Raw genomic sequence first — 24,729 nt, forward strand, 5'->3', positions numbered from 1 at the left:
GTAATCGGGTTGCCCTGAAGTGCCTTTATATATGACCACGCCCCCAAACACAATCTATGCTCCGCCCAACAAGCGTCCGCTCTTCCCTCTTCCGTCAGTTATTGTGAAAGCAAAAAAGAGGAGGGGAGGAGGAGGGGCCGGTTATATTCACTGTACAGAAGTGAGGACAGAGGAGACAGGCTGCCTGCGCGTGCTCGCTCGCTTGCTGTTATTCCGTTCTGCTTCTACACTACGGGTCGCTGCTGGTGTTGGTGGTGCCTACAGCGCATGCTCCAGATCTCTTAGCCTGCGTGCAGCTGCTACCTTCTGCTTCACTGGAAAAAGGTTGGTGAGTGAAAATGGCGAGTTTGATCACGTACAGTTAAGCCATTTTGTACGCGTTTCACTTTCACCTCGTCACGCACAGAGAAGTTTGCAGCATAGAGAGCTGCCTCCGTGTTACGTGAAATTAAAAACTAGAAACAGAATAGGTGATGTGAGATGTTTGACGTTTCGCAGCCCCCCAAAACCTGAAGCTTGCTGCTAGCATGTTTATCTGTAGGCCAATAGAAGTGTGCATAACAATGTAATACTCGCGTCAGTGCTTCAGACCGCACAGTTTTCCTATCGTACACCTAAGTAATGATAAGTTTAACGAATAAACCGTGTTCCCGAAAGCTAGAAGAAGCTGTTTAAAGCTAGCTAAGCATGTCATTGTTCCTGCAGCTGTAACGCTGCTGCTGTTTACTCAGACTCCATTTAGGACCCTTGTTCTAAGCAGAAAAAAAATCCGGTTAACCTTTAAGCCTTAGATAAATCTCAAACCCCTCAGAATAGAAAGCCTCGTCTGTCTATAACTGGTTATCTGTAGCCTTATCTCCTCTCTGAATCTGGATAGATCTGGAGACAGAAAGAAGGAAAAAGAAGATCAAGACTTGACATTTAAGTTGATCTTTGTGTGTCATAGTGCAAAGGTTTCGTTTTTCTACACAATGTCTAAATAAATATTTTTGATCTTTCTTGGGGAAAAAAAAATGAGTGCATCTAAATGTAAAATAGAGGAGATGGAAAAATTAGTTTATTTATTAATTATTTATTATCATTAAAGAATATTTGATTTGTTCTATTGATTGATGTATAGCTTGTTTTTTTTATTTAATTGATTTGATTTGTTTATTATTTAATTGTATAATAATAATAATTACTATTACAATTATAATTATAATCATTATTACATTTTTGCTAATCAGAAGATCATGTGGTTTATTATTATTATTATTATTATTATTATTATTATTATTATTATTATTAATATTAATAATGATGATGATGATAATAATAATAATAATAATAATAATAATAATTATTATTATTATTATTATTATTATTATTGTCCAAAATTACTTCATTCTGTATAAATTTGTCCCTCTAGTGAAACATTACATTCATTGTTATTTATGTCATATAATCATGGATTATCCCTTGGAAAATGATCCCTTAGGGGAAAAAAAGGGGGTACTAAACTGTACCTATCCTTGTTGATTTTATCTAATGTGTCTTTAATATGTGTCCTTCAGCCGGTTATATTGTACAGTTAAAAAAGAAAAAGATTTAAGATACAAGACTGTGATGAGCTTTCAAAGTAAAGCTTTAAAAATGACACAAGGTAAAGAATATACCTCAAAGGTACAAATTAGAGCCGCTTGAGTGAACCACCATTCAGTGACAAAGAAATGGCCACCGCTTTCCTGTAAGCAAAACACACTTTAAGCAGTTAAGTAGCCGTAAATATGTGAAGAACCCCATTTTCTGAGAGCGTACCACTTCTCGCTGCAACATTGCCAGCAGGCGTGCTTTGGCCCATTTATTTTCTGTTCCAGTAACAAAAGCTGCCAGCCCTGTTAAGTTGCCTATTTATTGAGGGGGTTTGTTTTGTTTTTGTTTTGTTTTTTTACCCCCGTCATTCCAAAAATTTGTAAGCAAGCAAAAGACCACTGTTCCAAAAAAAAAACAAAAAACATAGCTTTGCTCTTTTTCGTGAATGAAATGATGTCATGGCTTTGGTGTCCATTTCACACTGCCTTGTCTTGCAGTCTCTTCAGTTCACATGCTCGGGGAAATCTCTGTCCTTTAGCCCTTAGGCCTCCAGCATGTTTGTACAAGTCAGCATTCGTGAATTACAGGGTCAGAGAAGTGCTTAGCTTAGCTGTTACAGTGCCCACCGGTCATCTTGCGTCAGTAGTTTCTGAAGAAACTTCCTGCGAAATGCAGACTTTGGTTACACCAGATGACATCCTACCTAAAGATTATACGTATATACTGTGTTGTATTCAGGTAATGAATTTAGTTTTGCAGCTTTAGACTCACACAATGGCAAAGTAGCTTAGAGTTACAGAACCAGACAAATTAACTTCAGAGCCCGTTTGTAGCACTGAATGGGGTTTCACCTGAAAAGAATTAGATTCCGTTTAAATCTAATCAGCCTGGTTAAGAGAAGATTAGACTAGACCAGGCCTGGTTCAGCGTTTTCAAGTCATGACATTTTCCATTTCAAGTCGTTCAGATCAAGACATTAGTCTGCGCTCGTTCATTCCTCCTTTCATCAGTAATGTAATCACATTTAAATGTGGCATGTTGGGGATGTGGATTCTCTGACGTGTGGTAGAAACCAACACTGGCTTGCTTTTGTTAAATTGGCTGTTAATGGCCTTCTTTTCAAGCTCTCTTCACAAGCAAGAACATCTGTCTTTATCTGTTTCCTACCAGATTAAAATTCAAGCCTAATGGATATAAAGGTGACGTCATGGAGCGACCGCCTTCAACATTACGCAGACCTCCCAGCCAACATGGACGGGTTGGCTATGAAGAAATACAGACGTGAGGCATATCATAGGTATGCTCGAGTTATAAGCCAGAGGTGTAAATTGCTTGATTACTTCATACCTTTGGATATTTATTCAAGTGGTATTGAGATAAAAACATTGCACTAGGGGCGGATGACAAAAATATCAAATCATAATTCTCAAAGATATCATGATATATGGTAAATTTTTATATTCAAAAATAAGTAGAGACATCAATATTAAATTCCGACGTCAAGTCAACTGCTTCCAGTCCGATTATCATGGTTTTTGAATGAATAACAATATTAATTTGATCTTCTTCTCTTATCTAGGCAATGACTACACACTTAATATAAAGCACACTGCCATTTCAGTTTAATTTGAGCACCCATAAACTAACTGCGCTGTAGATTCTCATGCTACAAAACGTACTTAACTCTACAGCTATCCATGCGCGTTTGGATTGGACTGCAATGTTGGAATTTCCTCATTTTACCTCAGTAAAAATGTTTCAGTATGCTGGATAAAATGAGGCGTTTCTGTAAAAGGCACGATCTGTTACCATCCCATCTGAAAAAACATGTTGAGGTCATGAGCTTTTTTATATTTTCTGGCATTATCTAGCTATAGTTTCTTTGCTAATGCCAGGTTCCAGTAGCTAACCTGACTGAGTAGGCAGGAAGGTAAATTCTAGTGAATGTCTTTGGAAAGGACAGTCATTATCCCCTACAGTTCCAGAAATACTGGAGGGTCAACACCTCAGTAACATGTTTTTTTATGTTGTTTTTGACCCGTTAATGTGTCGGCCATGTTAAATGGGGAAACACTAAACTGAGGTAGAAACATTAGTACACACTGTACTGATAGTAATAATATGTGTATATTACTGGTATATATTACATGTACTGGTAGTACATGGTATTCAGGTTCTACCTGGATTGCTTGTTTTGCGTTTTTGTTCTCCAGTAGGCGCATGGAAAACATTTGTAGTTATTAGTCCAAATGAGAACAATACAGACCTTTTCATCCATTGTGCCCAAGTTTTTAATCAAATTTCCACCCAGTTAGTCTTCTTCCTTGGGGGAAGTAATAGCGTAAGCTTCTGGTTTATATTGTTGTCATTATTACGGTATTGATCTTGTTGTTCAGTATTTTGAAACAAACATGAAGCTCAAAGGAAAGTTATTTTATTTATTTCTGTGACATCTGGCTCGAAGCTCAATGGTTTATTAATATAGTGAGCATGAAGTGCACTAATCTTTGGTGGAATCCGGCAAAGCTGGGAGAGCATTAGTGGCATCAGCCTTGGCAGCAGTTCTAATTCACCAGGAGCTCTGTTAGTAGGGCAACACCAGCGGTTGTTTTTGTAAAACAGGTCTGATAGAATCTGGATCCATTTCAGTAGGTGAATCAGGTTCTGTCAACTTTGGCACAAAGTTGGACTCTTTCCAAGCCACAGATCAAGAAGTCACAGGTATGTTGGAAATAGAGTCTCGATGATACATTGAGCCTTTTAGAATGTGCAGAAGTGTTGCAGCTTTTGGTTTTGGATTATATACTTTAGTGAGAAAGGACTCACACAAGGTTGAAACTGGGTTTACATTTTCATCGATTCAGTTTTTTCCATAATAGAAAAACATGCTGGTCACCAAATATTGACTTCTAAGCAAGCAGTCAGGACCTTGACATTCAGGCTATTTTCATTTACCACTGCACTATGGTACAATATAATATTTGCCATCAGTCTGAGCAACCAGAACATTGGATAGACAGCACATTGGAGCTTTTACTAGCCTGATGGGCTAGCTAAGGTATTTCTGAGTTGTCCACCCTGACCTTTATAACTATCATTATATCCCTCAAGCACCACTTCAGACTCTATAGAGAATAATCCTCCAACAGCACCCCAGTGTTTTCCATACGGAATAGTTGAAGCCTATGGAAGGAATTTATATTGTTGGATCTTATGCAAAGGACATAGCAGGCTTGGCTTGGTTTAGAGACCCTGCTCTCCAATTTCATGGATGAGGTTTATTAGATTTTTAGGACATACTGTGCATAAATTGTGTAGGCTTTGAATGAAGACATGGTCGTTCGATCTGTCACATGTTATCATACTACAAGAACAATGTTGTCAGTTGTCCAAAGCCAAGAAAAGTCTTCCAGTCTCTGAAATAGAAGTTACAGGTCCTGGCTATAGTCTGGTGTTTGGAGGCTTGTCTCTTTAAATGTCAATTCCATGGACAGGACACTTTTTCTTTCTTACTTTCTTTTTCTTTTTTTAATGTACCATTCCATCAACACATAGTCAATCATTTATCATTTTGATACTCCATGTCATAAACTTGAAATAAAATGAGTGATGCAGTTTTGGAGATGGGCCAAATTGTAAATTCTATTCTCAACACTAAAATAGACACCCAAGCTGGCTAATTATAGGAGTCCTCCAGCCACGCTGGATAAAATACAGAGTGGAAGTAAAGCCTGGTGGGAAACTAGGATCCCATGTCTAAACTGGACACCATCAGCCTAGAAGATATGCGAGTAGTTAACTGCACTGAAGATGAAGAAGTATGTAGAGGAAAAGGAGTCTATGGGGATTGGCCAAATCCTGTAGGTATTATGCAACCCCATTTTAGATTAGCCCAGCGGAGCCAGCTCAGCTATCACGTCAGCGCCTGGGATGTTTATTCCACTGGACAAGGTCCTGTTCTGTCTACTTTTACAGCATGTTGACTTGTGAGTTAGTCGGTTTTTAAATGGAAATAGGTATGACCTCAGAACGTTAATAATGCAGTCAGTTCAAACAGTCATCCAAGTGGCTACCAAGAAATGTTTTGATTTTTCAGAAGCATTTTCTTTTGACTCCAGTGAACTTTTTCCACCCCTGCCATTGACAGTTCCCCTCCAGACAGCCAGAGTATATCTTGATCAGTCATTTTAATTTTTGACATGGTGTCTCACATGAATTATTTAAAGACTAATATTGAAAAATTAAAAAAGAACCCAAGGAAGTTCAAAACACAAGTTGATTTATATCAGTGTCCATTTTCTAGTACATTATGGCTTCTATAGTAACAACACATTCGAAAGGACTTGTATAACGGACCGTCTAGATACGGGTAGAAAAACCTGTTGTTATTTATCAAAGACAAATGTTGTAATTTAACAATAAAAGCTATTTACAGGTAAAGGGAAGTATCTTCGGTGTCTTTAGTGAGTTTCCACTGTCAGTTCTTCTAAAGATCATATTAACTTAAAAAAAAAGAGAGAGAGAGAGAAAAAGAGGCTGGTGAATAAATGGCATAAATGTTAACAGGAACTAACTTGTCTCAGGGAAATTCTCCAACACGTTGTAATGGATAAAAAACATGACGTGTTGTAAATAACGATTGTTGTTGCCAAATTCCTGTGGTATAAGAGGAGCAAAACATTATTCAATTTCCTGGTAACTGGAACTTAAAATAGTTGGAAGTTACACCAAAGTTACAGCCAAAAGCTTTATAGCAATGTTTCATTTCACTGAATTTTGCACAATACTTAGATTTCTTGGTATCCAGTCTTTTGGACTATATTTATGTACAATATATAACAAAACCACGAGTCAGCAAAGAGTTACCTTCCTTTTTTTGGTTCAGATCCTATTAGCCATACTGTCAATTTGAGGTCCAAAGGTGGTCCTCTTATCTGGATTGTCTTACGCTATACCCTGGTATCTGTACACTCGGGTCACCCATGTGATGCAATACAGTAACCTCAGATCAGATCCATCCAACCCTGTTCGCCTCCAGCTGAGTGAATTCAGTAGGCTTAAAGTACAAAGATAGCAGTAATGCTGCATCACAGTTACTATGTGATAATTATACAGTATATGACGAATGAGAAAGAAGGAATTTAAGGAACATACTTGTTGATGCACTTGTTTATCAGCCAGACCCTTTCAGCAGTGCTGTCTGCTGTGGGATCAACCAGTTCCTCTCGGCCCTGGTTTGACTGTTCTAGATGTCTTTGAGTGAAAGTAAACAACCTCTAACCCAACAAAGACCCAACAACAGAGAATGCAGCAGAACAGACACAATAGTTTGTAGATAGACTAAAGGAAGCAAAAAAAAAAAAAAAAAGCAAGCTATTGTTGTCAGCAGTGTGGACGAACAGTTTGGATTAGCGCTTTTGCGGCAGTAGTAATGACATCTCCACTCAAAATACACTGCACTTTTCCCGTCTCCCGGAGTGAGCCAATGGAGGAGGTCCAACTGTGTGCTTTTACGAGGTAGACCTGAAACTACATAATGTTATAAACATATATTTGTTTTTGCTTTCATGGGCTGCGAAAGATTATATGTTCAGAATAAGTAAATTTTCCTGTTCCAAGCTAGTAATAAAAACAAAGACTAGACGATGTTTTTCAAGTCTTCAGCTGCCTAGTTTTTGGTGAACTTGTGCCACTTTAGACACAGATTCTTGTTCTGGTAAGGTTTTACCTGTTTAGGGTGCACTTTGAGATGCTTTTCTGCTCAACATGGTTGTATAGAGTAGTTATTTGGATTGCTGTGCTGTTCCTGTCAGCTGGAAAGGAAAAAGTCGATCACTTACTGGACTTTTGGATGCATTTAGTTTTTTTCAGCATAGCTGTAGCATTATTGGCTGACTGGACAAGTGCAAGAATGTGCAGGCGCACAGGTATCCCTAATCAAATGTTTACGATTAAAATCGGTTCCGATTTTTCATCCAGCTTCAAGGGATAGCATCGGATCAAGCGTGTCAGCGTGTTTATTTGAAATCAGACTCAGAGTGGAAAACGCTGTTGCATTGGGGGGGTTTATTTAATACCCAGAAAGCCTTAGCTGTCTCTTAGAACAGATTCTCTGTATGCTGGTCAGGCGAATCGGGAAATCTTATTTTTCCCAAACAGTGCTTTACTCCGGATTTGGCTCAGCAGCATCAAAAGCTGTGAACTGAGAGAAAACCGTGGGAAAGAGAACTTCCCCTTTGGCATTCTAAGCTCTTTTTCATAACCAAAGAACATTTGTCTAAAAATTTTGCCCCCTAGTATTTTGCAGCTCTAAAAGCTTTCTGTCTGTTCAGTGTGTTGATGTATTCCCGTTTTACTGATTTCTTTCAGAGTATTCGTGAACCGAAGTTTGGCAATGGAGAAGATCAAATGCTTTGGTTTTGACATGGATTACACTTTAGCAGGTAAGACAATGTTTGCGACCAAGACATTTAACACATCATTGACTTGCTCTGTCTGCCATTTTGCTGCATGTTGGAGGCTTACTGGTTTGTAATCAGTACCAGCTGTTTCTTGTTAAACTGTGACCGGACCACAATCCTTTGCAGCTCTGATTTTTATTTTTTATTTTTTTAACGTGTCGCTAGGATGAAGCAACTTTCTTCACCTTAAAAATAGCCAGCAGCACAGATACTCTGAAACTCAGGATAAACACACAGTAGGATATATTTAAATGTCCTACGTTGGTGTTCAGGAATTTAGAAAGAAAATACAGGCGTCTCATTGTGCACTGTTACGCTTAACCTTTATATTTAAAATGTGTCTGTTACTGGAGAAAACAAAACACTATCCTGAAGTAAGGTTCATGTATTGTCATCAGCAAATGAATCCATCTTATGTATTACCTCATCTTATGTTTATGTTTTTTTGGGTCAACTAGGAACCCAATACTGACATTTTAAACATGCACCGGGTGAATTGGGTTTCCTGTGCTTTCTGCCCTGCATCTCAGTGACTCAGCCTCTAACAGCAGCCACTAGTTGCTAAATCCGGACTGCTTGCTTTAGGAAAGCAGATCAGCTCTGTGACGTGCCAGGACTGATGGGCCTGCATTCTCCACAGACTGCCTGCATTGTAAACCCAAGGGAGATATCGCGGGCATTCAGCTGTTGACATCCACAGCTTTATCGCTCTCCACAAAGTGTTTACAAGCCGAAGGGCTATCGTGTTGTCTTGCGCTGGAATAACGCCGCGACCACAAACCTCATCAAGTTCTCAAAGATCACTTCTACTGCAAACATTACAGCATAGTGTAGCACGGATATGAGCGCTAGTAGGAAGAACCATGTACGTCATGGCTAAGAACCATTTTTTCCCATTACCATTTAAGCAAACCTTAAAATCTCACGCGCGAACAGTCTGTCTATATTAATCTGTCATCTTTTCCTGTTGCCCGTATGAAAATGTTTAAGGGCTATCATTGGCCTCTGTTACCAAGGGAAAGTTCGAAGGGTCAGGATTCTCCACATCAGCCTGGTGTTGATAGCTCTGCAGCATGATGGGCCTCTAAATCACTCTAAAGTGGTGACATCTACATTCATCATGCAGTTGTAAGAGTTGCATTTATACTGACTCAAACAGCCATAAAGATAAGGCCTATAAGCAAACTTCAGCATAACTTTAAACTCCATATACTTCATAGACTTCCTCGAGTAACATATATCAAGCTCCAGCTCAGGTTTATTTTGACTACTGGTGGTATGTGTCATCCTCTGGCTAAAGTGGCGCTAGCCGTTAGACAACATTCCTATTGGGCAACATACACGAATGCTTGTGAGGTATAATTATCTGTCAAAGGACTGCAGCCAAAGGAGGAGATAACAGATTCCAAGAGGCCAGGACATGTCAGAGAGAGTCCTCTCTTGTATTTGACAAAAGCTTTTTCATATTCATATTTCATATGAACTTCATATTTGTCATGTCACTTTCACTATAATCACTACAATAGTAATTGTTTACAACAGATGCATGAAGAGAGCACTTAGTACTCATGTAGTTCTCCTGATCAGGAATTAGATGTTCTAGTAACCTGTTTGTCCATTCCTCATCTTCAGTAACTACCTTGTCCTTAAAAGGGTGGGTCTCGATACTGTCCCTGGAACACTGGGTGTGAGTCTGGAATACACCCATGATGCAGCAGTCTGGTATTTTTGAGTTGAGTGTGAAAGCTGTTTACCTGGGGTTCATTTCAGGTGAACTCGAATAGAGTCTATGCTATATGCGAAAGTGATCCCCTCCCTGAGTTGGCATCAGGAAACTATTCTTATTAGTTGAATTTGTCACACAGGCATGTTGCGATCTGCCGAGGGGATGGACTGCTTTCAAGATACATGGTGCCAAGAAGACATTTAATGGAGGTGACTAAAAACACATCCACTTGTTACCTGTGGAAACCCACATGCTCCTGTAGACACTCTACCCTGAAGTACTCCGTCCCTTCCCACAGTTGTTTCTGTTTGTACCGTCATGCCAGATTTTCCAAACGTAAACAAATAAGTTATTTTAAACGTAGTTAGACCACTTAGGCTACTGTCAGAGGCTACAAACAGTCGAGAACAGTTTGACAAAAGGCACATAAAAATAGCTTGGTGTAAAAGCCTTAAAATGGCCAAAGACACGATTGCAAAAATAAGTAAATAAATAATTATATGCCATTATATACATTCTAATCTTTATATCTCTTTATTTGTGGTTGATCTCTGTAGCCTGCTTAATAGTAAAAATGGAATTTGCAAATTGACTTTTTCTTTGCTTCCTGTGAGTCCGGCAAGAGCAATGTCCAGAAGCATAAGTGAAACAAATTATCCATTGATTATAGAAACCTTGATAGGAAAAATACATGTCAAAACAGATGTATTCCATTATGGACAAAAGGCTTGCATTCCAATAGCGATGCAAAAACATGATGACACCATCCACAAACACACCCAGAATTGGTCTTGGGTGTAGACTTGAGTATTGGAGCCAAGAATGAAAAGTGTTTATTCATTGCGACATCTCATAATTATAATTTCTGAATACTTTTGAAACTTTGTTAAAATATAAATAAGTCTAAATTTACCAAAATGACTCCATTCAACCCAGAGGAAACCCACATGGACACAGGGGAACTTTCAAAACAGTATCCTTAGCTCAGGATCCACCCAGGGACTCTAGATCCGTGTGGCTAGTCGCTGTAACACCACGTGATCATGTTGAATGTTATGAGATGTGTTTTGGTGATAGTCCAGGATAGTGCAGAGGATTCATTATAGTTCGTAATTTTTGTTTTGGCATGCATCGTTGCTACCAAACAGGATGGGATCTCAGGGTGGTTAAGGCTTCTCACTGTGATCTGCATGTGTGAGTTTGAATCCCATTTTCGTCGGAAACCGTGGTTGAAAATGTCCAGCTTTTCAGACAGGGTCAAGCCCAACCCTTGCTCCCTGTGGGCCCTCAAGGAAGGACATTAACCCTGTCTGCTCCAAAGGTCTCACCCTGAAATCTGATGCAAAGTAAATAATTTCACTGTGCTATAGTGTACATATGACAAATAAAGGCTTCTTCTTACATTTTCTAGTGTGGTCAACTTGAGGCACTTGACGAGAGAATGCTGGCCAGAGTTGTGACCAACAGGCAAACAGGCTCAAAAATAGGTTTCTTTGTAGCAGCACAGATCCTGTGTGGAGATACTAAAAGGGTACGGAGGGAAAGGTTAAAGATATGTAGGACTCCTGTTTGGCCTCAGTTACAGATTCTGGAGCTTCACTGGCAACCTGCCTTGCTGAGAGGAGTTCACCTTCATTCTCCGAACCCACTTTTCTCTGAAGATCCAAAATACTTTGGATCAATGTATATCACATACATACAGCACTTAAATGCATGTTTGTAGCCAAGCTGAACCCTGACATGAATTAGCTGAATTCTCGCTCAGCTACGTGTCTTGCAAATGAGGATCTCCAGAGGCTGCAGTACTACTCCCTGAGGCATTCCTAACTGCTTTTCTCAAGTGATCTCTCTGTCCTGCGCTCTCACGACCTGAAGCAGGGTCAACAACCTTCTTCTATTTCTTTTCACCAGAACATGTGGCTAAATAAGGATGCCCATGGATGATGATGTTTATATCCTTGGTTTTGTTTTGTTTTTTATTCCCTTGTGTTTCAGTCTTGGCTCAAAATAATGGATTAAGGTCTGAAAATTCTCAGCTGGTTTGTTTGTCCTCTGAAATGTTACAAAGATCTCCATCCGTGAAAGCTCTGGGCCTTAATCGGGTTTAAATGTGAAAGGGTGAATGGATCTGGTTTCGATCCAGATGAGATCACAGGACATTCAGGGGCTCCTCTTAAGCCATTGTGAATGCAGTCCCTCTTGCTGTTGGACACTCATCCCAGATGCTGTCCTCAGTGAGGTTCCAACGTGCTAACGGAGTTATTTCTGGTAACAAAGCTTGGGTTTTGAGAATGAGGACCAAATATAATCTTTCTCAGCTTGTGTGATTTAATTGTGGCTCTTTAAACTCTGTGGAATGGTGTGGGACACCTCCTACCTAGAAATACTGCTTACACCACTATGCCTGGAATCTATGCCAAAAATAACATGTTGATCATAATGTACTGTTTAAAATGTTAAAGTAAACTAATGTGCACTCATACGCCCTTTTTGCACACCTGAAATGATGTCACAAACCAAACTAAGCCAAGTTTGGCCTGTCTGAGTCACTTTATAGGATATGCTATATATACACTATATATGAAGTTGTCAAATTAAATTTGACAACGTAATCAGTGTGTAAAGTGTATTAAAAGCCTCATCAACATATATGGATATGTAAATTCAAGAGACGTTTTTTGTCTTCCTGAGCTAATACTCAATTCTCCTGTGAAAGACTCAGGAATAAATTTGTTCATACCCAGTTTGCTAAATAAGGTGCATGGAATTGCATCACATATTGCTTTTCTCCTGTTTCAGTGTATAAATCTCCAGAATATGAGTCCCTGGGTTTTGACCTGACTGTTGAGCGACTGGTTTCTATTGGCTACCCTCAGGAACTGCTCAGCTTTGTATACGATCCATCCTTCCCCACCAGGTAAGCACCTCTGGATTGTATTTCCAGATTATTGACCTTCTAGCCCTGACAGAATGATAGGAACTCTCACAGTGGCAGTGATTAGCAAAATATTATTTTAGTTTACTCATTAATAGACGTTGTGTTGTCCTTTTTTTCTCCAGAGGTTTGGTGTTTGACACGTTATACGGTAACCTCTTGAAGGTGGATGCCTATGGAAACATCCTGGTCTGTGTCCATGGCTTCAACTTCCTGCGTGGGTAAGATGATGTTCATTTCTCTGTTTTATTTTATAGTCCAACGCTGCTTACAAATCTCAGTAGTTTCTATTAGCTATTAACATAAGCTAATTGTAAAATATGGTTACTGTGGTAATACACTAACTAACTGTAAGTTTGCTGTAGCCTTAACAGGTTATTTATACACCCAAATTAAACGTTTCCATGATTTTCCTCTACCTTATGCCAGGCCTGACATCCGAGAGCTCTACCCCAACAAATTCATCCAGCGTGATGACACAGAACGCTTCTACATCCTTAACACTCTCTTCAATCTGCCAGGTGGGTGCTTAATCACTGCTATCTGTCAAGATTAGACAGGACCTGCTTAGGTTCAGGCATTTACATGCTTTCTATCTAATAGAAAAGTTTTTCGGTTTATTTGAAGCAAACCCTGGTGCTTATACCTCCTTGAGGTTGTTCGTTCGGACAGGTGAGAACAAAGCAGTCGGATTCGGCTGTGGATCAGAGTGAGCCGATTGATATTAGGAAGTGATTCTGAATCAAATCAGGAAGGGAATCAGATACACCTAAAATAATTAGATTAGATAAGATTAAGATAAGATTAGATAAATTTTTCTAGATAACATTCTTTAAAGGTCTGCATCCACCACCTCATTGTCTCCTCTCTACTATGCAGTGCCTAAGTCCTACAATGCCTGGATTTTTTTGTGTGCAGTTTACAGTCATTACATATCATATAGTTGAGGGATGGTTTTGGCTCAGAGTTTCGGTTTGTATCAGCATTTCTTTTCAGAGAAACTGAGCCAAAGAAGTGTGGAAGAAATATGATTCAGGGTCCAAAGAACAAATAATACTGGAAACACATTTTTTTCCCCCCAACTAGATGTTTCTATTATTAATAAGTCTCCGTTGTGCTCAGTACCAGCTCTGTGTTCTCCCTGCTTGGCTGACTTCCCTTATGTTTGAGCCATCTCACTGTTTCTGCTAAATGAAACCAAACCAAACAAAACGACCAGAAGTATCAGTTTCATTCCGATTCAGAGTAACAGGTTCCAAGAAGTTAGTGTTTTGAAACCTAGTAGCTTCTGTCATATTGAGTAAAACTTAAAAGGTGCGAAAGGTGTATTTTTGAAATGAAATGATTTACCCCTTTTACCAGAACACTGGTATTCTATTATGCCAGTGGAATGGAAATCGGAAATTTTATTTTATCTCCACAAGTCTGATATAAAATGAGTCAGGACTCTGTTGGCTGTCAGTGCGAGACGTGTGTTTTACCCTCTGTTGGATACACGGAATTTTACTGGTTTAAGATAAACCAATTTTAGACGCTTATGAACAAACATTTGGAGCATTTTAGAACAGAAACTGGTTTGATATCAACATTTACTTTGAAGATACATTTGTGTGGGAAAAAAACCCAACCGTTATTGTTTGTTGAAACTTTCCTATGCCTCTAGTAGGGTAGATACTTACAAATTCTTAAAGCCCTGAGTGTCTACTTTCATATGAGCTTCATATTAACCCCCACACATGACAAGTGTAAAGCAATCCCACCCTTCTCCGTTCTCTCTCCAACTCACTACGTCCTTTTTTCCCGCACGCAGAAACCTACCTCTACGCCTGCCTCGTCGACTTCTTCTCAAACTGCGACCGGTACTCGAGGTGAGAATCTCACCGATAATGTCTGCCGTCACACGCTCACCTTGGACACTGCATCCACATATCGATTGAGGCAGTATCTCTCTCTCACACACACACACTGTGAGAGGCTTATCAGCACACACGCAAGGCCGATAAGCAAATGATAGTGTGGTGAAAATCGGTTTACTGCATGCTTTATTTACGGTAGACACAGTTGTAGCACACTGAACTGTGTACAGGCATGGCATCACTGAAAAAGTAATCGATATTAACAAATCATGTAGCATGTGTCATACAGAGGAAATAATTTTTTAATGGACACGAATAAAATACACGTATAGTCATTAATTGATTAATTCATTTGAATAATGATACTTATAAACACTCAGGTGTATAGCCTTAAGCCTATACAGACGTAATTGAGTGTGTGATTTGTTCTGGTATGGATGCATGTCCTCTGAAACAATTGTTGGTCCTTTTAGGGGGAGAGGGCTTTCCTGTTTGGCTCGGAACGACCTCAAACAAGGGAAGACTGTCCCATTTAAACCATGTCTGACTGTCGATAGTGTGTATTGACTACCTGGCTGCAGAGCCTTTTAGCCTTTTGTGCCTTTTTCAAACCCTCTAGCTGTGAGACAGGCTTCAAAGACGGAGACCTCTTCATGTCCTTCAAGAGCATGTTCCAGGACGTACGAGACGCCGTCGACTGGGTCCACTTTAAGGTAGCAGGACATTCGAGGTCGGAACAGAACGTATTATTGTACAAAACATATTTTTAAAAGTGCGAAGTGCGTTTTTACCTTTCTGGGATGATGGGCTGCCTGAAGGCATATCTCCGTGTATTTTAATATAATCTGAAACAGGGTCCTTGTGTCCGTAGGGAACCCTGAAAGAAAAAACAGTGGAGAATCTGGAGAAATACGTGGTGAAGGATGTAAGTGTGCCCTGCTTCTGTCTTCTCCATGCGTGGTTTTGGTTCCATGTTGAGATGTTCGGTGCGAGTCATTTCTCTCTGTGAATCTCGTCTAAAGCACAAGCTGCCTCTGCTGCTCAGCCGCATGAACGAAGTCAGCAAAGTGTTCCTGGCCACCAACAGTGACTACAAATACACAGATGTGAGTTTACGGACAGTGCACAGCTGTCTTAACACACTTACACACACCTATGTAAACATGTGGAAGAATTGACATACGTTGAATATGGAATTTTAGCCAATGCAAAATGCCACGATTTCGGGACGGATATCGAGACTCTGTTCGAATTCATTCTACGTGACCCAGCAAAGCACCGACAGTTGTTTTGCATATGTCATGAATGACCGTTCGTTAAATGTGTATAGAGACATCATGTTTAGAAGGAGGTCCTTGGTACCTCTGGTGACTATATGGTACTAATACAGTTATTTAATAAAAAAAAAACCAGGATAGGAGATGCTACTTCACAAAATTTGTTTCAGTGAAGATGTGTAGTTGTAGTTGCAGGTGTGTGTGTGTGATCAGAACTCTGGAGACGTAGTGTGTAGAGCTGGGGATTGTAGTCTGTGGCAGGCCACAGTGTGTTCTGCCAATTGGATTTCAATAGGAATTGACCTGACATAATGAAGCAGTTTTCACATTGACCAGCGCTTTAAATAGTTGACTTTAGAACTTTAACTACTGTCATTTCTCTTCGGGAAAAAAAATCCCCTAAATGTCTTTAAATGTATTTAATTGCAGAAAATCATGACCTACCTGTTTGATTTCCCTTACGGCCCAAGGGTGAGTGTTTTATTTCACATCTACATTTGTATAAAGTCGTACTGACATTACTAGTAAAAAAAACATGATTGACTAAAGTGGAACAAGAGGCACGTAGGTTATATAGAAAAGTCGATAAAAGGTAAATATATGGATACTTACCAGAAGCAACATTCACATGTACATGAAAAAAACAGAAAAGTAGATTTAAAGGAGCATCATGGACAATTTTACAGTCAATAAAAGACTGACATCTTATACAACCTGATCTTTACAGGTTGATTAAAAATAAGTAGCTGTTTTAGACTATGTATAATTTCTTAGATAGCCCAAAAATAAAAGAATTGTGCTTAAAACTGGCCTGTAACATAACTAACCATTCACCGTTCAATTGATTGCGTTTTCCGCTGTAGCAATGCCTTCCGCATCGCCCGTGGCAGTCTTACTTCGATCTGATCCTGGTGGACGCACGAAAGCCGCTGTTCTTTGGCGAGGGAACTGTGCTGAGACAGGTCGATACGGTGAGTTAGACATACGCATTCAGGAACATTTTGCTCTGCTGGAGAGTACTGTTTCTCAGGAACTGCCAAGCACATGTCTGAGATTTTTCTGAGTACTCGGAGTACAGAACAAACCTGCAGGTCTCACAGTGTGTTCCTGTTTTGCCATCACAGTTCTAAAAGCAGATGAATAACGGAACGTATCAGAGCTGATAAATGTGTTCTGTTGCAGACCACCGGGAGACTCAAGATCGGAACGTATACCGGCCCTCTGCAGCACGGCATAGTCTACTCTGGAGGTGACGCACACATCCACATGCTACACATAAGTCGTGCTCACCTTTCACACATATACCACATACTCTCTACATCTGGTGTATCCAGTTGTGGAGCTCCACTGGCCTGCGCCCAACAGACCTGATCTTGTGTAAGCAGCTTTAATAAATGGATCCATGAATGATCGCGCAGGAACCGAATATTTAGCTACCCTTGCATTTAATCTCAGTTTGTCAAAGGGTAATAAAGTGTTGAACATTTTCAATGAGACCAACATAAGATGGCTTTATATAAGGGTGCTTTCACACCTGGTGGGTTCTTGAAGAAAAAAAAACAGCACAGGGAAATGTCGGGTATAAACGTTGCATACTGTAATGGAGCAGGGTGTAACGGTTGAAATTTTCTGGGAGATGTTTATTGACTATTTTTGGAAGTCACGTGAACACAGGAAGCCTTTGTGGTTTCTTGGTAATAGGTCAAACTGTATTTCTGTCACAGAGAAAGTAAAGACGGCTGGTGAGAGACTAACATTCACAAACATAGGCTAAGGTGATCTAATTAAGTTATTAATTAATACAAATTGTAGTTTTTCGGCAAATCACTTTGGTATATGAGGAGTAGAGCGGTTGCTGGGACTGGAAAATAACCAGTGGTAACAGTAATTCTGCTGTGTGTCAGGTTGATTACCATTCATTATTTTCTTCTACCCTTGTTGTGGTTGCTTCTGTTGTTGTTGACATCCTCTTAATGTCGTCGGTCTCTAGGTTCCTCAGACATCGTGTGTGACCTGTTAGGTGCAAAAGGGAAGGACATCCTCTACATTGGGGACCACATCTTTGGAGACATCCTGAAATCCAAAAAGCGCCAAGGTTGGAGGACGTTCCTGGTGATCCCCGAACTCGCCCAGGAGCTGCACGTCTGGACCGACAAGAGCTGTGAGTCCTTTGTTAAACCAAGATCAGACAAACGTGACAGTCATGTGGCGATCATGGTTATCACTCTGTTTGTCTTTCACAGCGCTGTTTGAAGAACTCCAGGGCTTGGACATTTTTTTGGCAGAGCTGTACAAGTGAGTTCATTGTACACCTTTGAATATCCAAGTGTCCTTCGTGTGTGTGTGTGTGTGTGTGTGCGTATGCGTTTGTGTGAACTCACACTGCACCAGTCAGAGGTCAGCCTTTCTCAATGTCCTCTTTCTCAAAATGCCACTCCAACATGACCTAGATCCCCCCTCTCTCTCTCTCTCTCTCTCTCTCTCTCTCTGTCTCTTTGTTTTTCTCTCTTGCTTATTCTCAGGCATCTGGACAGCAGCAGCAACGAGAGACCGGACATTAGTGCCATCCAGAGGCGAGTGAAGGTACACACGTGCAAACACACACCTACGACTTGGTTGCGGTGGAAAAAAGGAATATGCACTTTTATTTATCGACAAACATGTCACAACAGTCCAAAACAGAAGGAAACTCAATAAACCAAAATTAGGAAAGCATAAAGTCATAGTTTTTCCATGACCTGACTTGAAAAAGAGCGTAGGAAATTTGGCAGAGTTACAGCCAATATGTACGGACGTGCAGCGCTGGCAGGCAAGAACAAAATCCCCACCAGCATCTTGTTATTTCGAGATTTGTATCTTGTTTTTATCGGAAACTTATGAGGAAAAGAAATATCATCTTTTCACATCAGATGTTTGTTTCTTCTATGAACAGGTATGTCTAAACTGCTAGTGTAAACTATGTGATTATGTTATTTGCTTATTCAAATCAGCAAAGCCTTAAAATTCTAAAAAAAAAATAAAACAAATAAATGCAAATATTGCTATGAAAGAAATGCCAATATTTTGTCCTAAGGCTTTTGCACTCAACTACATATGAAACAATCAAGTCACACTGGAATTAATTTCCTGAAACATCACGTTTTATTTCTTTCAAACCACAACACTTTGCCAATGCTAGCGATTATTTATACTTAACAACGTTTACAGTTACATTTATGGCTATAGTCCACAAAACAAGTGAATTACCTCGTACAGTCGTTCCCACAATTGTCTTTTATTGCTGTATGAAGTTAATAAGATATAAAAAGAGCTTGTCGTGTTACAGAGCCTTTCATACTGAAGACTTTGAGGTGTCTGGAGACTCCTTCCAAAAATGTTAAATATACATGTGACGGAAACCTTCATCATATCAACAATGAGTCTCTTGCGTCAGTTTCTACGGCAACTGGTTAGAACTAGGCTTGCAGCTAGAACGAGTCTCTGAGTTATAGAAAACGAATGATCCACCTTTGGACCGGTCAGAATTTATATATTAACACTGATGCAGCGTATCTACAGTATATAAAGAGGACGATATAAGTATCTCTCGTTGCCCTCTAGAAAGTGACCCACGACATGGACATGTGCTACGGCATGATGGGAAGTCTGTTCCGCAGCGGCTCTCGCCAGACCCTGTTTGCCTCGCAGGTGATGCGCTACGCCGACCTGTACGCTGCTTCCTTCATCAACCTGCTGTACTACCCATTCAGCTACCTGTTCAGAGCTGCACACGTACTGGTGAGAGAAACGGACAAACGCACACAAACATCTTTATAAACTACGGTTATGGACACTCACAGTGTAACTATTATTTAGTGTTAAGGATTAAAAGTGAATGGCTGTATAGTAAATTTATGCCGTAATAAATAATCACAAACGTCTGTTATCTGTGACGCTATCAGACTGAAGTCTCTACGGCTCACTCGGAGGTTCACTAGCAGCACACTTTAGATGACCCTGCAAATGACCCACTCCTTTCCAACGAAGCAAGAATTTCTTACATGAATTTGTCGAATTTACTGTGAAATACCCGAAGGCCTCTTTACTGTGACACACCCTAACCATGTGCAAATAAACAACAGCATCCCATAGAAAGAGAATTTTAAAATCACTGCATGATATTTCTGCTACATTGTGCTAAGCAATGTTAAATGTACAGAATTCACTTACATTAGGCTTACATTACATATCATATATACATTTCATATATAAGTAATTTACTTACATTAGGCTTACATTACATATCATATATACATTTCATATATAAGTAATTTACTTACATTAGGCTGGATCATTACTGACATACTGACTTACTCACTATCTTATTTATTTACATATTGGCTTACCTACTGACTGACCTACTTATTGACCCACTGACTTACATTGATTGATTTGCTTACTAACTTATTTACTGACTGACTTATAACTGACTTACTGACGTACTCACTGACTTACTGACTTTCTTATTGACATACTGACTTACATACTGACTGGTTTAATTACTGACATACTAAGTGATTTACTGACTTTCTTATTGACATGCTGACATAATGACTGACTTACTGATTTAGATACTTGCTAACTTACTCACTGACTTTTGTACTGACGGACTTACTGATTTACTTCCTTACTTACTGACTGACTTACTGCAGACTGACCTACTGACATACTGATTAGGTACTTGCTAACTTACTTACTGACTTACTTTCTGACTGGTTTACTTACTGACTTACTAACTTACTAACTTACTGACATAATGACTGACTTACTGATTTAGATACTTGCTAACTTACTCACTGACTTACTGACTTTCTTACTGACTTACTCACTGACTTACTGACTGACTTACTACTGACTGACCTACTGACATACTGATCGACTTACTGATTAGGTACTTGCTAACTTGCTTACTTGCAGACTTTCTTATTGACATACTGAATAACCTACTGATTTACTTACTTACCGACTGACATACTGACTTACTTTCTGACTGGTTTACTTACTGAGTTACTAACTGACTTACTTATTGACATACTGACTAACTTACTACTGACTGACGTACAGAAATACTGACTGGCTTACTTACTTACTGACTTTCAATCCAATCTATTATGCTAATATTTTTGTTATTAAGTGAACAGTTTATTACTATGTTATTAGTATTATATTAGTGTATCTACTGTTACTGTCATTATAACCTTTCCGTGGGCCTCTTCAGGATCGTCTGTGTCTGAAGTGCATGTCTTATTTCTTATCAACATCATATTTTTCCACTACAAGACCGACTTAGTTACTGATGCTGAAAATTTTCTCTTTTTAATTCTCCCAGATGCCCCACGAGTCGACGGTGGAGCACACACATGTCGACACCGACACAGAGTCGCCTCTGGCTACACGCAACCGCCACTGCGGCGACTGCAAGGAAATAGACTGCAAACGCAGCCAGCTGACACGCTCGCTGAGCGAAATCAAACCCCCTAAACTGTTCCCCCAGGCTCCACAGGAGATCACACACTGCCACGACGAAGACGACGACGAGGAGGAAGAGGAGGAGGAGGAATAGATGACTCTCCTTTAGTCAGGCCTGAACTTTTCTTCATTTCCCTAAGGGAAAAGTTTAACTTTAGTAAAGGGAACAATAGTAAGGGATTTTTAGACAAAGAGAAATCTTAGAGTTTAACTATATAGATTTTTTTTTAACTATATGAGAATGTGTAGCATGTGAGAGTCAAGCTCAAACGGTTTATGTATCAAAGTTTAGCTTGGCTGAAGAATCCCCTGAAAAGGTTTCTGCTGATCGGTTTTTTTGGGTTTTTATTTTTGTGAGTTAACAACAAAAAGTAACAGCGAAGCACATATTTCATTCACAGTAAGCTATCGAAACTCAAGCTGATATAAGACGTGTATTCTAACGAGTTTACAGGAGATGCACGACTCAGTCATATGAGTAATGACCGCTATGCTTCATATTAGTTCATTTCCAGCCTGTTATTTATTAGACTAACATGATACACATTATTATGCATCAGGCTGTGAGTTAGTTAGGAAATGTGCGATGTTCAAACCATTATTTTGAACTGTCTATAGTCAGAGAAATAACCCCGCTGGGTTCCCGCTGTTCCTAGGCTCATGTTTTAATATTTTTATTTTTATATATTTTTTTTAAACACGTTTAATTTGTACATCGCTTGCCTGTACAGCAGATTTTGGCTAAACGCTGCCTCGTACAGGGCTTAAGAGGAACTGCAAAGCACGTGTGTTGGCATGATGTGCCTCTTATTAGAGAGCTGCTCATGATGGGAATGTAAATGAGGTCCGGAGGGGGGCTGCAGCGCGCCGTGACGGCCAAAGTGACGGCTACGAAAGAATGCCACTTACACAAGTGCCCCTGTTACTCGGCAACCGCTGTGCCAGGCGAACAACATATGGCTAGAGTGTTTTTTTTTAATTATTATTATTTTAATGGCAGCGATGTCGATTGCCAAGTATAGTGCAAAGCAAGCTTTCACCATAGGCACTTCTTTTCTCATTCATACACACTACGAAGTATCATCGTATTTTTATACTCGACATCTCCGTTTGTGGAGGAAATTGCAATCTTTCCAGTGCCATGTTGCTAACACAGACATTTCTAGCCATACCATTTGCCACGCTGTGCATCAAAGTGACCTTGATATGCAAAAAATATTAACAAAATAAAATAAAACACTTCTTGTAAATAGCTGGTGTGAGTAGGGAATTTGAAATATATGTGGATATACAAAATATATATGAGCATCAGATTTCAAGTTAAAGTAGTTTAGAATGAGATCACTGATGAGTTTACTCCCATAAGGACCAATAGCATAAAGAGCACTCTGACTAGTGATCTTCTCCACTCAGCAAGGTCCCTATAGCAGAGGTGCCAACATTTACAGTTTTTTGACTCTTTGCCAAGGCGATATGTAAAACAGGTAAAAGTTAACCTATTCCGTTTTTTATATTCCGTTATTTGTTTTGTTTTTGCACCAACGCTGTCTTGCCAGCCAATAGAAAACGAGCAGGCAGAACTGATCTACCTGGACTTCCTGTTGTTTGGCGAATACACGAAAATAAGGAAGCTTCTTGTCCACCATGATGCTTGAAGCCAGGGGTTATTCAAGGAAAATTTGTAGTGGGCATGCTGAAAAATTGATATTAACAATTTATAATGATGGTGCCTCTGCTGTAGACTTAAACTGGAAGCAATAGATACAATAGATTTTAGCCGTTTGTTTGCTTATTTTTCTTTTTTTTTGATTCAGAAAGGAATGAATATTATATTTGATAGAAGGGAATTGCTGAACAGAGCTGTGAATTGAGTCTAACTGTCTCTTACAAGAGTAGTTAGAGCCAAAATAAACTCACATGCTAACTATAAAGTAACAGCCTTCGGTTTGCACTATAGAGCGAATCAGGGCTTACTAACCTTTTGTTTGTATTGCGGTCAAACGGTGTCCTTTCCAAAGCGTTGTTTTATTTTTTTGACACAGGTTGAAACAAGCTGTTTAACACGCGATAAGATAAAGCTACATTTTTATCCAGCACAAAGATAGATTGCTGTATGTACAGTCTATAGGGTTATTTTTTAGAAAAAAATTAGTTTGTCATAATTCAGAGGCAGTCGCTGAAAAGGGAAAGGAACAGCAGGTATTATTTTCTAAAGATGAAGCAAATTTTCTTACGAATTTGCAACTATGCAGATTATTTTTATTGACGTGTTTTGAAACTGGAAATCCGCGGCAGCTCCTTTTCGTTTCGAACCGGACCGTCCGATCTGTCCGTTTGCACCGGATCTCAAAGCAGTCGTCTTCGTGTATTACTGCCGAAGGTAAAAGTATTGCACAAACAACAAGAAACGAAAACAGTCACCATCCCAAGAAAACCTTGTAGCATTTGCGCCTGAACACTGTTAAAACTTTCGAGGATGATAAACGCAGTATTTTGTGTCCCGCGAACGATGTTACAGCAGATTTTCATTCAGAGTAAGAGTATAGTCTCACCCAGGTGACACTGGTTATTAAGGTGCGACCCATATATCAATGCGTGAATCGATTTAGTTGCACCCGTTTCCTTTTCAAAAACATAGTAAGTTACACGATTCATAGCCACAGAACAATCATTCAAAATGTTAACTCATGGTATCGATACATTACAGCACCCTGTTAGAAATAACCACGATGTCACCTCAAAGGTTCCTTATAAAAATGTTTTTTTTTTAACTTTTTGATGGAAAATATGAAGAACTTGCGTATATTTAAGAACGGCACAGTATCCACGCGTGCCTTTACACCGACTGTTTCTCGTGCATTGTTTACAGATATGTATAAAGTGATAATACATACTGTACTTTAGCTCTTTTGGGAAATTTTCTTGGGTTCTGCTGTTGATTACAAAAAAAATATATATATTTTTTTTCTTTTTCCAAGGCATTTTCGGAAGTGCAGGAACCTGTCCTGTATGCATATGGAACAACCATTAAAATCCCCTTTGTTCAAAAAGCCGACAAATTCATTGCTGCGTAAATGTACGAGGTGCGGGGGAAAGGTTTGCCGTGTTATGATTCCTTGTGTTCTGTTTCCCACAATCACGGCATGTGCTCGTATGTATCTTTTCAACTTGTACATTAGGGGAGGCTGCACTGAAATGTGAAATAAAGATCATCTGACATAACATCACTGTATTTTTTTTTTTCAGTACATAATGCTGCCTTTCATGTGGTATCCGATTCCAAGTTTCCACTTGCACATGAATGAGCCCTAGAAGTCGTAATTACGACTTCTGTATAGTTTAACAGTTGTATTATATATAATATAGCTGTTGTTCTGTGAACAGAGCCAAA

General features: G+C 39.5%; 1 protein-coding gene across 2 annotated transcripts; it reads left to right on the forward strand.

The window, feature by feature from the left end:
• The first annotated feature begins 147 nt into the window (after nt 1–147).
• On the forward strand, nt 148–24,560 carry nt5c2b (5'-nucleotidase, cytosolic IIb). Of its 2 annotated transcripts, none has more exons than XM_058380879.1 (18): nt 148–328; nt 2,746–2,872; nt 7,945–8,018; nt 12,562–12,679; nt 12,823–12,918; nt 13,127–13,218; nt 14,508–14,565; nt 15,173–15,266; nt 15,425–15,478; nt 15,576–15,659; nt 16,260–16,301; nt 16,694–16,801; nt 17,013–17,079; nt 17,821–17,991; nt 18,074–18,125; nt 18,353–18,413; nt 19,431–19,607; nt 21,199–24,560. In XM_058380879.1, the coding sequence occupies exons 2-18, from the start codon at nt 2,763–2,765 to the stop codon at nt 21,430–21,432; spliced, it is 1,692 nt and encodes a 563-aa protein (XP_058236862.1). In that variant the 5' UTR covers nt 148–328; nt 2,746–2,762; the 3' UTR covers nt 21,433–24,560. The 2 variants fall into 2 exon arrangements, with proteins under 2 accessions (XP_058236862.1, XP_058236861.1); XM_058380878.1 differs by having other exon boundaries at nt 148–324.
• The last annotated feature ends 169 nt before the right edge of the window (nt 24,561–24,729 follow it).

Source organism: Hemibagrus wyckioides, linkage group LG26, assembly GCF_019097595.1.
Source record: "Hemibagrus wyckioides isolate EC202008001 linkage group LG26, SWU_Hwy_1.0, whole genome shotgun sequence".
Lineage (NCBI taxonomy): Eukaryota > Metazoa > Chordata > Actinopteri > Siluriformes > Bagridae > Hemibagrus > Hemibagrus wyckioides.